This window comes from Carya illinoinensis, chromosome 9 (assembly GCF_018687715.1).
Source record: "Carya illinoinensis cultivar Pawnee chromosome 9, C.illinoinensisPawnee_v1, whole genome shotgun sequence".
Lineage (NCBI taxonomy): Eukaryota > Viridiplantae > Streptophyta > Magnoliopsida > Fagales > Juglandaceae > Carya > Carya illinoinensis.
The window spans coordinates 13,797,061-13,810,675 of record NC_056760.1 but is presented as its reverse complement, the minus strand read 5'-3'; the positions used below and the strand labels follow the sequence as shown (position 1 = coordinate 13,810,675).

Sequence of the window (13,615 nt, the reverse complement as noted above, 5' to 3'; positions counted from 1 at the left end):
AGCCAACCAAAGAAAAACGTGCTTCCATGTATTAAAATCAAATTGGGAGGATGGTATGGTATAGGACGAACCCTAAGTCATAACTACGAATCCACCAAGTCGGGGCGAGGACACTGATTATTGTAGATAATATTCTTTATTTGATTGTAAAACTATACAATACACTTGAGCTATGGTGCCTCAAACATTCTCAAAACACATTGCTAGGCCCAATCTCAGCTTTAGAATGTGGGCCAAGCCCTATGTAGTAAGAAACGATGCTAAACAAGGGCCATGGTTCCTATATGCGATGGAGGGGCTGGAAGTGTAATGCACATGCTAGCTCAGAAGCATTGGTGTGCACGCATATGCTTGATTAGAGCCTTCTTAATTAGGGTGGAGTCTTAATAGAAGGGCGGACAACATGGGATGCTAACGTCAAGACACCTATCGAACCACTAGATTTATAGTAATCTATCGGATTCACATCTTCCCGAGATTCAAGCAGTGTCACAAGAGTCACAAAGCAAATCTTCTATTAAAGAAAATCCAACTAACAGTAATTTATAGTGCAGATCATGACATAGATGGAAGGCCGGCTAAAATTATGTACTAATTTTTATATTTGTCTTAATTTGTATTAATTCATTAAAGGTGTAACTAGTCCAGTCTAATTTTGGACAAAATTTATAATCGAATCGGTATGCACATATTTTATATTTTTCAAAATCAATTACGCATCGGCTATCCTCCCAAACCGATACTCCGGTTTTACTGTGTCCGGTCCGGTTCAGTCCAATTTTCTTATTTTAATATACTATATTATATATTATATAATATAGTATATTGTAATATATAATACTATAATGATAATATTATAATATATTGTGATATAATATTAGTATAACTATTAATATGAACTATATAATATTAGTATAATTATTAATACAATAAATAAAATGATATAAAATTTTAAAATTTAATATTATATATTAATTAGTAATTTATTATATAATACAAAAATATTTTATATATAATTATATATATTATATACAATAGAAAAAATTAAAATATATATAAACCGGTCCAGTCCGATATTAACAAAAGAAAAATCGAAACCAGACTAATTTTGACCAGTTTTAAAAAAAATAAAACTTGTACTGGACCGAACCAAATTCAGGACCGAACTGATCCCATTCATTTGGTCTTGTCCAGTTTATCGGTTCACTTATTTTTTTTTATACCCCTATAATTCATTAGTCCGTGTATATGATACATTCAAATATAAATAGCAAAGGTTCTCTGGCTTGATATTCATTCAAGTCATTCCATTTCTAAACCTTTCAGCTAACTTATCTCACGAGATACCTGCCTCATAGGGGCATGATTCAAGGACAGCTCGAATGTTAACCCACGAACCAGAGGCAGGAGTGTAAAGTCAAGTCGGAAAAAGAGCCTTACCAAGTTGAGACAACTAGCTCATACAAATACTAGTTGAAGTATGTACCATAGGTTTCTCTTTGAACTTACACAAAAAATAATGACTTGGGCATTAGAGGCGTATGTCGAATCTCGAGCCATTTTCTTTTTCTAGTGTGCGAAACACGTCCTCAATGCACATTGACTAAGCTTGTCCTCGTCTTGAATTGCTTGACTTATGGTGTACTAGTTGGATTAAAAGATCGGTAGCTTACTTTTCATTTCAATGATGAACTATGAATTGAATTTAACTGTGAATCTCAATATGATTTCAGGGGAGGTTTGGGAGTAGAGACGAGAATTTTAAATTTGAGATGAAAGTTTAAAATATTATTTTTAGTATTATTATTATTTTGAGATTTAAAAAAAATATATTAGAATTTAAAAAAGTTAAATTATTTATTATATTTTATGTGAAAATTTAAAAAAATTATAATGAAGAGATAAGAATTTTAAATTTAAGATAAGAATTCTTATCTACTAAACTTACCTCATAATATAGTGAATCTCAACTTAGAGTTGCTATAATACGAATTTAGAATTCATACCTGATTTTAGACTTCACCTCACGTAAACGGGAGTCGCCTACATGCAAGAGAGTCATATTTCTAGTCACTAGTCTTCCTTTTATCACATGACTCCATAATCATACCATATTTTCTAATGGATCTACTTAAATGGTATAATTATCATTTGTTTCTTCACCAAAATTAATTATTTACTTTGTCACTTAATAAAATTAACGACAATATACATAAGATTATAAATATATTATACTTCTAAAATATTTAAATTCAAGAATCCAAGTTAGATTAAGGTACTTAAAATAAGCCAACAACTAATAAATCAGGAAAAATTAGCAAAAGTTAAGAGAGAGAGAGAGAGAGAGAGGAAATCAAAGAAGTTATATTCAATAGAAAATGAATTTTAATCTTCCTTTTATAATAGAAAATAATATTCTTGACAACTTATACTTTTTTATAATTCTATATGAAATGAAAAGAAATTTTAGAAAAAGAAATTATAAAAGAATAGTAAAAGAATTATATAAAAAGTCGAGTTATTTATTCTTGCGTGTGATCTTAAATTCCTGAATTTCTGTCCACGTCATCCTAACATGGGTTAAAAACTCGAAATCAAACATGCATTTAAGAAGGGAATTGCTTCTCTCATAAAAAGAGATCAGCGGTGACCGTCGATTATAGAATTTTTTAATTTTTATGTTTTTTACTTAATAGTTAAGTAAATATTTTTTAATAAATTTATAACTTTTACTTTCTTTTAAAAAATATTTAATAACTTCAAAAAAGTATTTAAAAAAATAGAGAAGAAAAAAGTATTTAATAAATTTATAACTTTTACTTTCATCAAACGCAGCCTAAGTTTCTTCCATCCCGCAGAACACAGCCCGTACACCCTAGTCAAAGGTGACGCTCCGGGGATCCCCCCTTTCCATTGCTTGATTTTCACCAAAAATCCTGACGATTTTCCTCACAAAATCTCACGATGGACCCTCCTCCTCCTCAGCCGCCGGGGCAGTGCCGCAATTGGCTGGAACTCCCCCGGGACGTGACAGAGTCCATCCTTCTGAGGCTCGGCGCCATAGAGATTCTCACGAGCGCGCAGAAGGTGTGCCTTCTGTGGCGCAACATCTGCAAGGATCCCTCGATGTGGCGCGCTGTCGACATGCGCAACCCTGGAGACTTATGCGACATGCCCTACGACCTCGAGACGATGTGCCGCCACGCCGTCGATCGCAGCTTTGGCCAGTTGGTTGATATCAACGTCGAGCACTTTGGCACCGACGAGCTTCTCAACTACATCGCTGATTGGTAATTTTATCCCTTTTCCCCCTCAAATTTGTATTTACTTTAAGAGTCTCTTTTGATATATTTTTAATACAATTTGATCGGTAAGGTTCTTATAGTTGTCTGAATTTTTCTAATTTTTTTGGTGCATTTTAGTATTGACTTCAAGGTTTAGAGTATGCTTCATCCTTGTATAATGTTGTCAGTTAATTTTTTACTTACCAAAAAAATTGTTGTCAGTCAGTTTCCGTTATTGGAATATTTTGACATTTTAAGAGTGGAACTGACTGGGGAGAGGGCTGTTGAATTTCACTGCTGGCTTCATTTTTGTTATAGCATGATAATCACTTATAAAAAAGTTGTTTAGTATGATTATAATATTTTTTTGTTTGTTCTAGCATGAAAGTCAGAAGTTGGTTTCTAGGATTTTGATTTTCATCTTTTTTTATTTTGCCAATTGTTTGAGCTTAGTTCTGCCAGACGGGTTTATCAAGCTTGGCTTGGGCCTGACTTGAGCCACAATTTTTAGTTTGACCTTACCTCACATTCTTGGAAGCTCACCAAACAACATGAATTGGCTTGAAAACTTCGTCAAGGAAAGAACTTGTTGGGGAAAAAATAATGCTGGAGGATGCGGAGGGTTAAGGCCCCACTTATAAAGGGTATAGATGTATTAATGAATAATAACTTACTCAAATGGTAGAGATACATTATTAAACAAATTTGGGAATCATGTCCATGGGTCTGCCCTTCCCCATCTCTAGATTCACCTGGGGTCTTAAGATGAGTAGGACTATTGTCATAGACAGCAGCCACCTCATTGCTCTATCTTAGTGATGCATGATTGAACAGATTATTTAGTGTCTTTTCGAAAAAAGAAGGGGCTGAACTCATTATTTAGTCTTTGGGATTAATACTCTTTACATTATCAAACTTCAAAGGGTGTTTTGCATTTTGCCCTCCAAACTACCAAAATTGACACATTGAAACCTCAAAACTACCCGATTGGTTAACCAAAACATCTCATCTCATCTCAACTCATCATTACAATTTTTTCAAATCCTCATACAAAATATAATAAGCAATTTAATTTTTTCAAATCCCAATACAAAATTAATATTAAAAAATTATATTATAACAATATTTTATTCATTACTATTCAAAACATCTCATCTCATCTCATCTGTGTAACCAAACGGTACTGGGGGTGCAAAGTGTATTTTTCCTAGTCTTTTAGAGAGTCTTACATTTTTCAAAAGGAACTAACATTCAATTAATTCTGTATTCCTCCTTTGATTCCCCTCCCTCTAAAAAAAAATGTTTAATCTACACAAAAATCAAGAAAAAACAATCTCAATAATTAACCAAATTGACATGGAGATAAAAATAAATAAAAGACGATTGTCTGGATTTTTTCCCTGTTCCAGAAGCTTGGCTTCCCAAAACTTAAAAAATCCAAAAACTCAAAACTTTTACCCCAAAAAGTTGCTAAAAGCTCAAATATAATTTATTTTTTAAGACTACAGGATTGTGTGGCTCTCCTCCATCCTCCCTTGAGTGCCGTCAATCTCTCCTCCTCTTTACTGTATGGAAGAATAAAACAGGCTGAAATATATATATATATATATTTTTATATAAGAATAAAGTTATATTGATTGAAACGAGGCATAGCCCAACTACACAGGAAGTATACGCGGAAATAAAACAGGCTGAGATATTGACATGGCTAATTGTCAAGCCTAACCAATATCTTTTTTTTTTTTTTTTTGTTATACATTTAAAGGTTTATAATAACTTTACTTGTATCTTGATTTTTTTTTTTTTGTTTTGTTTTAGTATATCTAGCAAAATACATAACATGTAAAACAATAAAAATATTTAATTATTATTATATTGGTTCGGTACCTCCAATGAACTCCTGGCCCTGCAATTGCTTGGAAGCCCATTTAATCAATCCTACCATGGGTTATGCCATCGAAACCCAATATGGACCCAATTTATATAATTATATACCCTCAATTGGCAACATGCGTTTGATATGTCTTCATTTTTTATTTTTTATTTTTATATAGGGTTTCATATGTTGTCTAATTATGTTTTTGCAGTAGCTTTCTTCTTTGCATCAGCATTTTATTAACAGCATCCAAAAGTCTTAAATGGTTGTATTGAAGGTTCTATGCCATTGTGGCTCCTTACATACTCAATTTCTGTTTCTCTGGTCTACTAACAAGGGGTATCTCTCATATTATCAAACTCTCTATTAATGCTAGTCTTGCTCTCCTTTCCTCTGAGTTCTATTACCAACGTCCAAAGTTTTACCTATGTAACCGAACCTCAGCACATAACAAGCAAAGTTACCTCACGGCATGGCCCTCATATTAAAGTGAAAAATAGTTTAGCGCATTCTTCAGTATTTTTAAAGGGAAATTTTTTTTCACTGGAGAACATCATGCTGTCTATTCTACTTGCGAATATCAACATCACCTTTTCTTTTCCCAAGCATATCAAAACCACTTTGTTGAAGCAGTTTGTGATTTTTCTGCTTTATGGTTGCACCTGATTAAAGGTTCTCACCTTAGATAGTATAAGATGTTGCATGTCAATGTCTTCTGGCCAAGTAGCTTTGATGATCACCAAAGGATACTGTATGAATATTTTAAGCCTATCATCTGTTCAAATAAAGGTTTCTACAATAGAAACAGAAGCCTAATTCCTCAATGGTAGGAAATTGTGGCTGAAAAAGAGTTTTAAGTGCTCTTTGACGAAAGCCACAACTCATGTTGTTGGAAATCTACACCTCCATTAATGATCTTTAATTGTCAATGAGAATTGGTTAGAAGCGGTTGTCTTGTATATATTAGTGTACTATGCTAGCATTATTTAACCAAAAAATGAAAGGTTTTGTGGGAGTTATAGCCAATGTCTCATTGTATGTGTGCAAGTTCTGGCAGATTATCCAAGTCCCAAGTGAATTATGCTGTCACGCCATGTGGATATATGTGCATAGTGTTATGTCTCCAATCAAGAGTCTAAATTAGCTCTAGTCACTGAAGACTTTATATGACCCAAATTTCACTTCAAATGTGCCATCTTTTAATAAATATATTGAAACGTGAAGCTAAATTCTTTTGAAAAATGTTTACTGCCTGCTATACTGTATTTTTTTTTTGGGGGGGGTGGGGGGGTGGGGTTTTGTGGAATGATCAGTTTCGTCAAGCTTGTACACAATGAGTGGTTTGTTGCAAACCCCCCCTGGATCCAATTATTGATGGACCATGGATCAAAATTTGGTTTTCCAACAACTTGCCTGCCATGTTCCAACTGACTGTTCATCCACCTACCTCTTCATAATAAATTCCCATCACTCATGCACAATGGTTATGGTGTTCATTACCACCTTGATCTATTTTAATTCAATGTAATTTGTGCACTGGTGATTTTTCTATGATTGTTCCAGGACTGCAATTGTTATTATAGACTTAGCCTATGCCTAAGAAACCGTAGCTTCTTTAAAGTCTTGCCAAATATGTAAGTTAATGGTCATTTATAGGTACATGAATATATGTAGATAATGTCATTTTTAGTCCTTTGTTTTCCACAGATGAATGAAAGAGTTTGTAGTAGTCTGTGTGAGTTTGATTAGCATTTAACGGGCAAGTTAGCATATGTCCCCCGCCCAGTCCCCTTCCTTTTTTCCCTTTCTCCATCTTTATTTGCTTGTCCAGTAATTCCCGTGGCTTCAAAAGTATGCACGAAGTTTTCGAAACTACACATTGGATTTCCTTTTCTTTGAACAACTTTTATGCACAGACTATAAAATAGACGGTACAGAACCACATTGCGGTCCTCTAGATCCTATTGCCCAATGCCTTGCATGTCCTACAAAAATATTTCTGATTACTTGTGCTCTGATAGAGTTCAAAATCTTTTTGGTGGATTTGATCTCTTTATTCCAACAATGAAATTGTAGATTCGTAGTTGTTCCACATTTCTGTTTGCTTGTCTGTTTACGATAACTGCCGGTCCATTTTTTTCATCTCCATGGCATTTCAACAGTTCAAGTCGGCTCAGACGTCTCCGACTTGTAAGTTGTGACAGCATTTCAGAAGAGGGACTGAGTGAAGCGGCTGCAAAACTTCCATTGCTGGAGGAGCTTAATATTTCATTTTGTTATCCATGGACAAAAGAACCTCTGGAAGTTGTGGGCCGTTGTTGTCCTCTTTTGAAGTCACTCAAATGGAACAGCAACTGCTACAGGCGACCTTACATTGAGTGTGATGAGGAAGCACTTGCTATTGCAGAGAACATGCCCAAATTACGCCAACTCCAGCTTTTTAAAAATAAGCTGACTAATGTTGGCTTGCTGGCCATTCTTGATGGTTGTCCTCACCTTGAATCACTTGACCTGCGGCGATGTTTAAATGTCGTTCTTACAGGGAGTTTGGGAAGAAGATGCGCTGAACAGATTAAACACTTGCGATTTCCCAACGATCCTATGGATGACTACGAATTGGATGCTGAATTCCATGAAAATGGATCTTCTGATGAAGACTACCCCTCTGGGTTCTCAGACATTGATTACTTCTCTGATGATTATGGGTATTATGAATTCTCAGGGGACAGCGATTACTCCTACTATGGAGATATTATTGACTATGGAGATTTCTACTATGACTAACCTATTTGTAAGTGCATCAAGTAAAAGGACTTCTGTGCCATGCTTATCTGCTACTCATCTTATGAAATATTTCATTTCAGCGTTATATTATTGTACTCTTGGAATTTATGGCTTACAATCTTATTTTATGCTCCTTTCTGTAAAAAAATAAAATAAAATAAAATAAAAATAAAAATAAAAATTGAATTGATAGCCTTATCTTCAAGGAAGCTTTTTTTGTTAATTGGCTGGAATATTTGGAAGGTGAAAAAGAAGATTTTATTATAAATATTATCAGCTAAATAAATAATAAAAGGAACCTGTCCAGCAACTCCAAACCAATACAAAAGAAAACAAGACTAGGAGCATGATTTTTTTTCATTATCAACAGGAAACAAACGGGACCTAGAAACAAACAAGTACCTCTTCATCAGCTAACCTCCGACATGGAAAAATCAGTAGGGAATGTACGAACAAAGAAAATCAAGAAAAAGGACGGCACGGACTATATGTCAACGATGCAGGCCTACACACACTACTTTTGTTCCTAAGAATGCAAAAGCCCTGAGCAGGCAGGTAGGCAACGTGAGACTATACAATACAACATAGGTCTGAGTTTTTTCTCTGGCTACGCACGCAAAAGGTTCTGGTTCATGAACTGCTCACGTGACCCATCTTCCCAAATTGCCTGTCGAACAGACCGCAGCGCGTGCGACGCCGTCTTTAGCAGAGCCCCTGACCCACCAATGGCGTTGCGACTATCGGTTTTTACTGACATCAGGCCCCATCTAGTTCATAAGTAAAACCCTCAAGGGAAGGGAAAGCTGTGATCTGACGCTAAATTGACGCATAGCAGCATCAGCATCATCGTCAAACCTGCGCCTATGGGCTGCCCTACTCCCCTCCCCTCCCCTCCCCTCCCAGTGGTATTTGACTTGACTCATGATGAATGGGCACGGTACGAAATCATCTGAGAACTACCTGACTACCACATCCCTCTCTTGTTCTTTAGCTATTTTCACAGCCTAGCTAATTGTGCATTGATCTTCTCGTGCGTTGGAGTCTATCTATGTATTTAATATAAAGAAATTAAAATTAAGAAAACAATGTATATAGAGAAGGAAATGAGACATCTCCACCAAAATCACACAATGATTCACGAGTGTAGAGGCAAAATATCCATGTGTTGTTGGATCAAGGCCCATATTCTGGGCTTACTTGAAATAAGAAGAAAGTGGATAGACTATTAATTTAGCCTAGCTAGATAGCTTACAGTCCAAACGTAAAGTCGTGTTTGTGTATTAAGAATATCTTAATATATTCTATTATTATTTATTATTTTATTATTATTATTTATATATTTTATTATTATTATTTATTATTTTTATTACAATTTAATATTTTATAATTATTTTTTTTATTATTATTCATAACATATCTCAACACTTTCTTGATACTTGAATTCAACATAAAGTAAAGAAGCTAATTTCGCACGTGATAAATGAATCAGAGAGGGGAAAGTAAAAACTATCCACAACTAGCATGCAATGCATGATGAGAAGTGGGTGGCCATCTCCTACAATGATGGATCCAAGATTGTAATCATCGCAAAGATTATTTCGCAGAACCAGCCTCCGAATGCTCGAAAAGAAACCTTAAAGATGAACTGTACGACTATGCTCTCAATATTTGGAGAAGCTGAAACATGTAAAAGACCTAATAGAGAGAGAGAGAGAGAGAGAGAGAGAGCCATGGCAATGGCATGCATTTTTCTTTGCTGGATCACGTCTCAGTTGGCATTCTTATTGGGCACAGCGCTAGCTATATAAGTTGATGAGACAAAGATGACATATTTTTGCTCTTAACCCCATAAACTTGTAGCTTATTTTAGTACTGATTATTTGAAAAAGGGCAATGCTACATATAATCATGAAATTGTAAATATCGCACAATCGTTTTGAAAAAGAGTAGAGTCCACGATTAAAAAGTTAATTTTTTTTCATATAAGTTCCATATTAATTCATTTTTTTAAAACAACTGTACGCCACTTGCATAATCATTATAAATATAAAAAAAATGATTAATTTTATTCTGACAATAACTTTGATTACTGACGTGTATTCCATAGAAAGGATCACATACCGAAGTCGGCCCCCATTGAAAATTCGAAGAAAATAAACCCAAAATCTCTCCAACCAATGAATTATTTGACATTTTCATTCCTTTACCAATTATGGAAAGACAACTAGCAACGCCTTCTTCTGTACACCAAATTTATTTATTCATTTTGTTAGTTTTATTTTTTATTTCTAATTTTGAATTTCAAATTTTATGATTTTTAACATGTTGGTGACTGACATGTGGAGAAATAAGTTTTTAGTAAGTTTTTCTTAAATACATTTAGTAATTTTCTTTTAATTAGTGGGATGGCAAGGGCAACATTATTGTTTTTTTTTTAAAGAGTTTTACTACATACAAATACAATCGCACACTAATATATGTATCAATACTGATTTATTCATATTTAAAATTTAAATTAACATTATTTTTAATAAAATCTACTTTTTGACCAATCACATCACATTGGTATACAGATTAGTAGACAATTATGCTTGCAACTATATTTTTCTTTTTTTAAAATGATATTTACTATTCTAATTCTAAAGTATGCAAGTCTCGTGTACTCTTTTTAAAAATAATAGATAAATTTAAAATTCATATAAAAAAATTATTTTTCTAATGGAAAACTTAACTTTTTCTCAAATTGAACATGCTGACTTACATACCAGATAATTGTATTTAGCATTATTTTTTTTAAAAGGATGTAATTATAGGGTGGGGGTTAGGATTTTGGAAAAATGAGTGAAAGGAAGATGTTTATAAAATCTTCTAGAGGGTGAGAGGGGGGCTTTCAAAAGTTATGGAACATAATTTCCGGGTCTCAAAATTAGGACTTCATAGTATCACTTTGACCATATGGTTATTACCTTCGCCACGCACACAAACACACATTGACTTAAAATAAAGAAATTTCAGTTTTGTTACATACAGTCGCCACATGCAATCGGCTGTACGGAATGAATAAAAAAAATTATAAAAAATTTTTTTTATATTCAAGGGGACCTACATGAATTATAAAAGGTTATAAAAATAATTTTTTTTTCATGTAGGTCCCATATTAATTTTTTTTTTACAGCCGACTATACGCCGACTGCATCTCCCAACTGCAAAAAATATTTCTCAATAGATTTATTTTGCCATTACATATTCATAATCAGTCCTTATACGTACAGTCGAGATTTGCAACCGCGGGGTAAGCGTACTGGCCACGTTGTTGAATTAAAAAGAAAAAAGAAAAACGATGAAATTAAAAAGAAAACAGAAATAGAAGAACCGGAAGAGGAAAGGAAAAGCGGACAGCGGCTCTTTGTGTGCTTCATCTGAAAAATCATTCGTGGGTGTTCATCTGAAAAATCTTGAGCTTCCTTTGTCTTCGTCTTCATAGGTAAAAAGAGGAAGAAACAAGTTGACTCAATATTGTGAACTCGATGACCGAGTTCTTCTTCTTGCGTTGCATTGAAGCTCGAACAATATTAGTTAACATGGCACTTGATCATTTCCGGACTCCTCGTGTTCCACCCATTATAACAGCTGAGTTTATCTGAAAATGGGAGTGAGGTTTATCCGAGTTAGTCTTATTGTGCTACCCAAATGAACTCTCTGGCTTGGTTGATAAATGAATTGACAAGGGGCTCTGATTCCAGACTCGGGCGAGTAGATCTCCGACTACAATCAAATTCTTCATGTCCAAACAGCATAACATGCTTGAAGTTCTTCACTTTTTAAACTCATCGAAACGAGGTCCAAAAACCCGACGTTGAGTTCTCCGAGTCAAGCTCAAACGCTTCAAACCACACCACTAATCCATAACCCAACTGGGCCGACTCAGCTTCCCCTCCCCCACCATCCGAGTCACTATAATTGCTCCTGATTCTCTTATCCTATATGGGCTCCCCAAATTCCTTCTATTTCTTTCTAGTCTTCCTGAAATGAGTCACATCAAAATCCGTTTTCCACTTTGGACAGGTAGTAATGTTCGAGTCATTGTAATGGCAAATGAGCTTCAAGAATGAGCCGTTCTCCTCTTAAATAACGGAACCAAGTCTTGAAGAAAGCAATGAAAAAACAAATAGGAAAGCAAACTTGTGGGGGGTATTCATTTTGAGTTTGGGTTTGGGTTTGGATTTGGGATTGTTAATGTAATTTGGAGGCCGAGGATTTTAGTATAGGAATCATCGTGGAGAGGTTGGATGGGTCCTGGAAATGGTCGTGGGTTCGAAGATGGAGAGAGTGAAGAGGAGGAGGGTGATGAAGTTGGAGTTGCTGCTTTTTCTAATTCTGGATTTTGACAAAGAAGAAGAAGAAGAAGATGGAGAGGAGAAAAACTTGTTTTTTCCATTAATGAAACGGTTGTCCTCAAGAAAGAAGTCTACTAGAAGTAGAACAGTGCACCAGTTGTTGCTACTGTTGTTGGCGTTGCTACTCTTTGCCTTCAACTTTGCTGAGAATCCCATTTTTTGTCGCTTGATCGTGCACACTGCTTTGTCTTTTTGTAATTGACTCACTCGATTGGCGTCTGGGGAGTAGGGGAGAAGGAGAGTGGAGAAGGAAAATGAAAAATGAAAGGCTTCGTGGGAGAAGAGAAGGGTAACAGGCAAAGTGGAGGTTGAAACTTAAGGGATGTTGAATTAAACGCACCGTTTCATGCTTACAATTTCATTAATGGACATGGCTACACACCGCTTAAACACGCCGATTGCCTTCAATATTTTTCATCCACAATTTATCAAATAATTAATGTATATATATCTCTCTCTTTTCATTTCCTGTTATGGATTTTTAGCATTCTTTATTTCTTTCTTTCATTTCAGTATTACCTTTCATAACATTGATAGACATTTAATTTGGAGTCTCACTGAACAGTAAGCTCTTTGACTCCTCAATAATTTTTTCTATATAAAAATTTTGTATATAATTATTTTTATATATATATTTTTTATACATTTTACTAATATAATTAACTTATTCGTCTCTTTTTATAAAATAACTATTTCGATAAGATAACTCCTCTACGTAACTTACAGCCACGCCTGGTGGTACATGAATTAGGGACATGCACTAATGGGTGGGGTCAACCAGATGAAGAATATTCATCGACGTGGATGAATGCGATTGGTGAGGTGGGTCAGACCTTTTTTGGCTTTTTGGGAGGGAGGTTGAGTGGGGACAAGAAGGGAGACAGTGCTTTAAAGATTGCTGGTATGGCTGCCTGGTTGGCAGGTGTTCACATGGTCATCTCCATGTGTTGTCTCTTGGCTCCTTATTTCTTTTTTTATTTTTTTATTTTTTATTTGTTTATATAATACTTATCTCTCTAAAAGCTTCTGATCCTTCTAAGATTTCGTCCGGTTTTTGTTGTGTCTTACACGCGGCCTATGATTGGTTCGTGGTAGTCACAGCTAATGTATGCTATCTGTGGTGCAAAGATGTTCTTTTTATAAGTCATCTTCCAACCTCGGCCTCTGCAAAACACCAGCTTCTCCTCCATACACGCTTTTGGGTACTTTGATTTTTAAGAAAAATTATTATTATCCAATGATTTAAAGCCTATAATTAATTATTGAATAGAAAA

At 34.8% G+C, this 13,615-nt stretch overlaps 1 protein-coding gene across 1 annotated transcript; it reads left to right on the top strand.

Annotated features, from left to right (window-relative positions):
• Positions 1 to 2,818: 2,818 nt before the first annotated feature.
• LOC122276520 (F-box protein SKIP19-like) lies at positions 2,819 to 8,029 on the top strand. Its single transcript, XM_043086312.1, has 2 exons — positions 2,819 to 3,290; positions 7,323 to 8,029. Exons 1-2 carry the CDS (start codon positions 2,965 to 2,967, stop codon positions 7,942 to 7,944), a joined length of 948 nt encoding a protein of 315 aa, XP_042942246.1. The 5' UTR covers positions 2,819 to 2,964; the 3' UTR covers positions 7,945 to 8,029.
• Positions 8,030 to 13,615: the final 5,586 nt, after the last annotated feature.

Bases quoted from the DNA above. Each gene is read 5' to 3' on its own strand.
- LOC122276520 (XM_043086312.1), top strand. From the start codon at position 2,965: ATGGACCCTCCTCCTCCTCAGCCGCCGGGGCAGTGCCGCAATTGGCTG. The intron at 3,291-7,322 runs GTAATTTTATCC...GCATTTCAACAG, and splicing joins CTCAACTACATCGCTGATTG to TTCAAGTCGGCTCAGACGTC.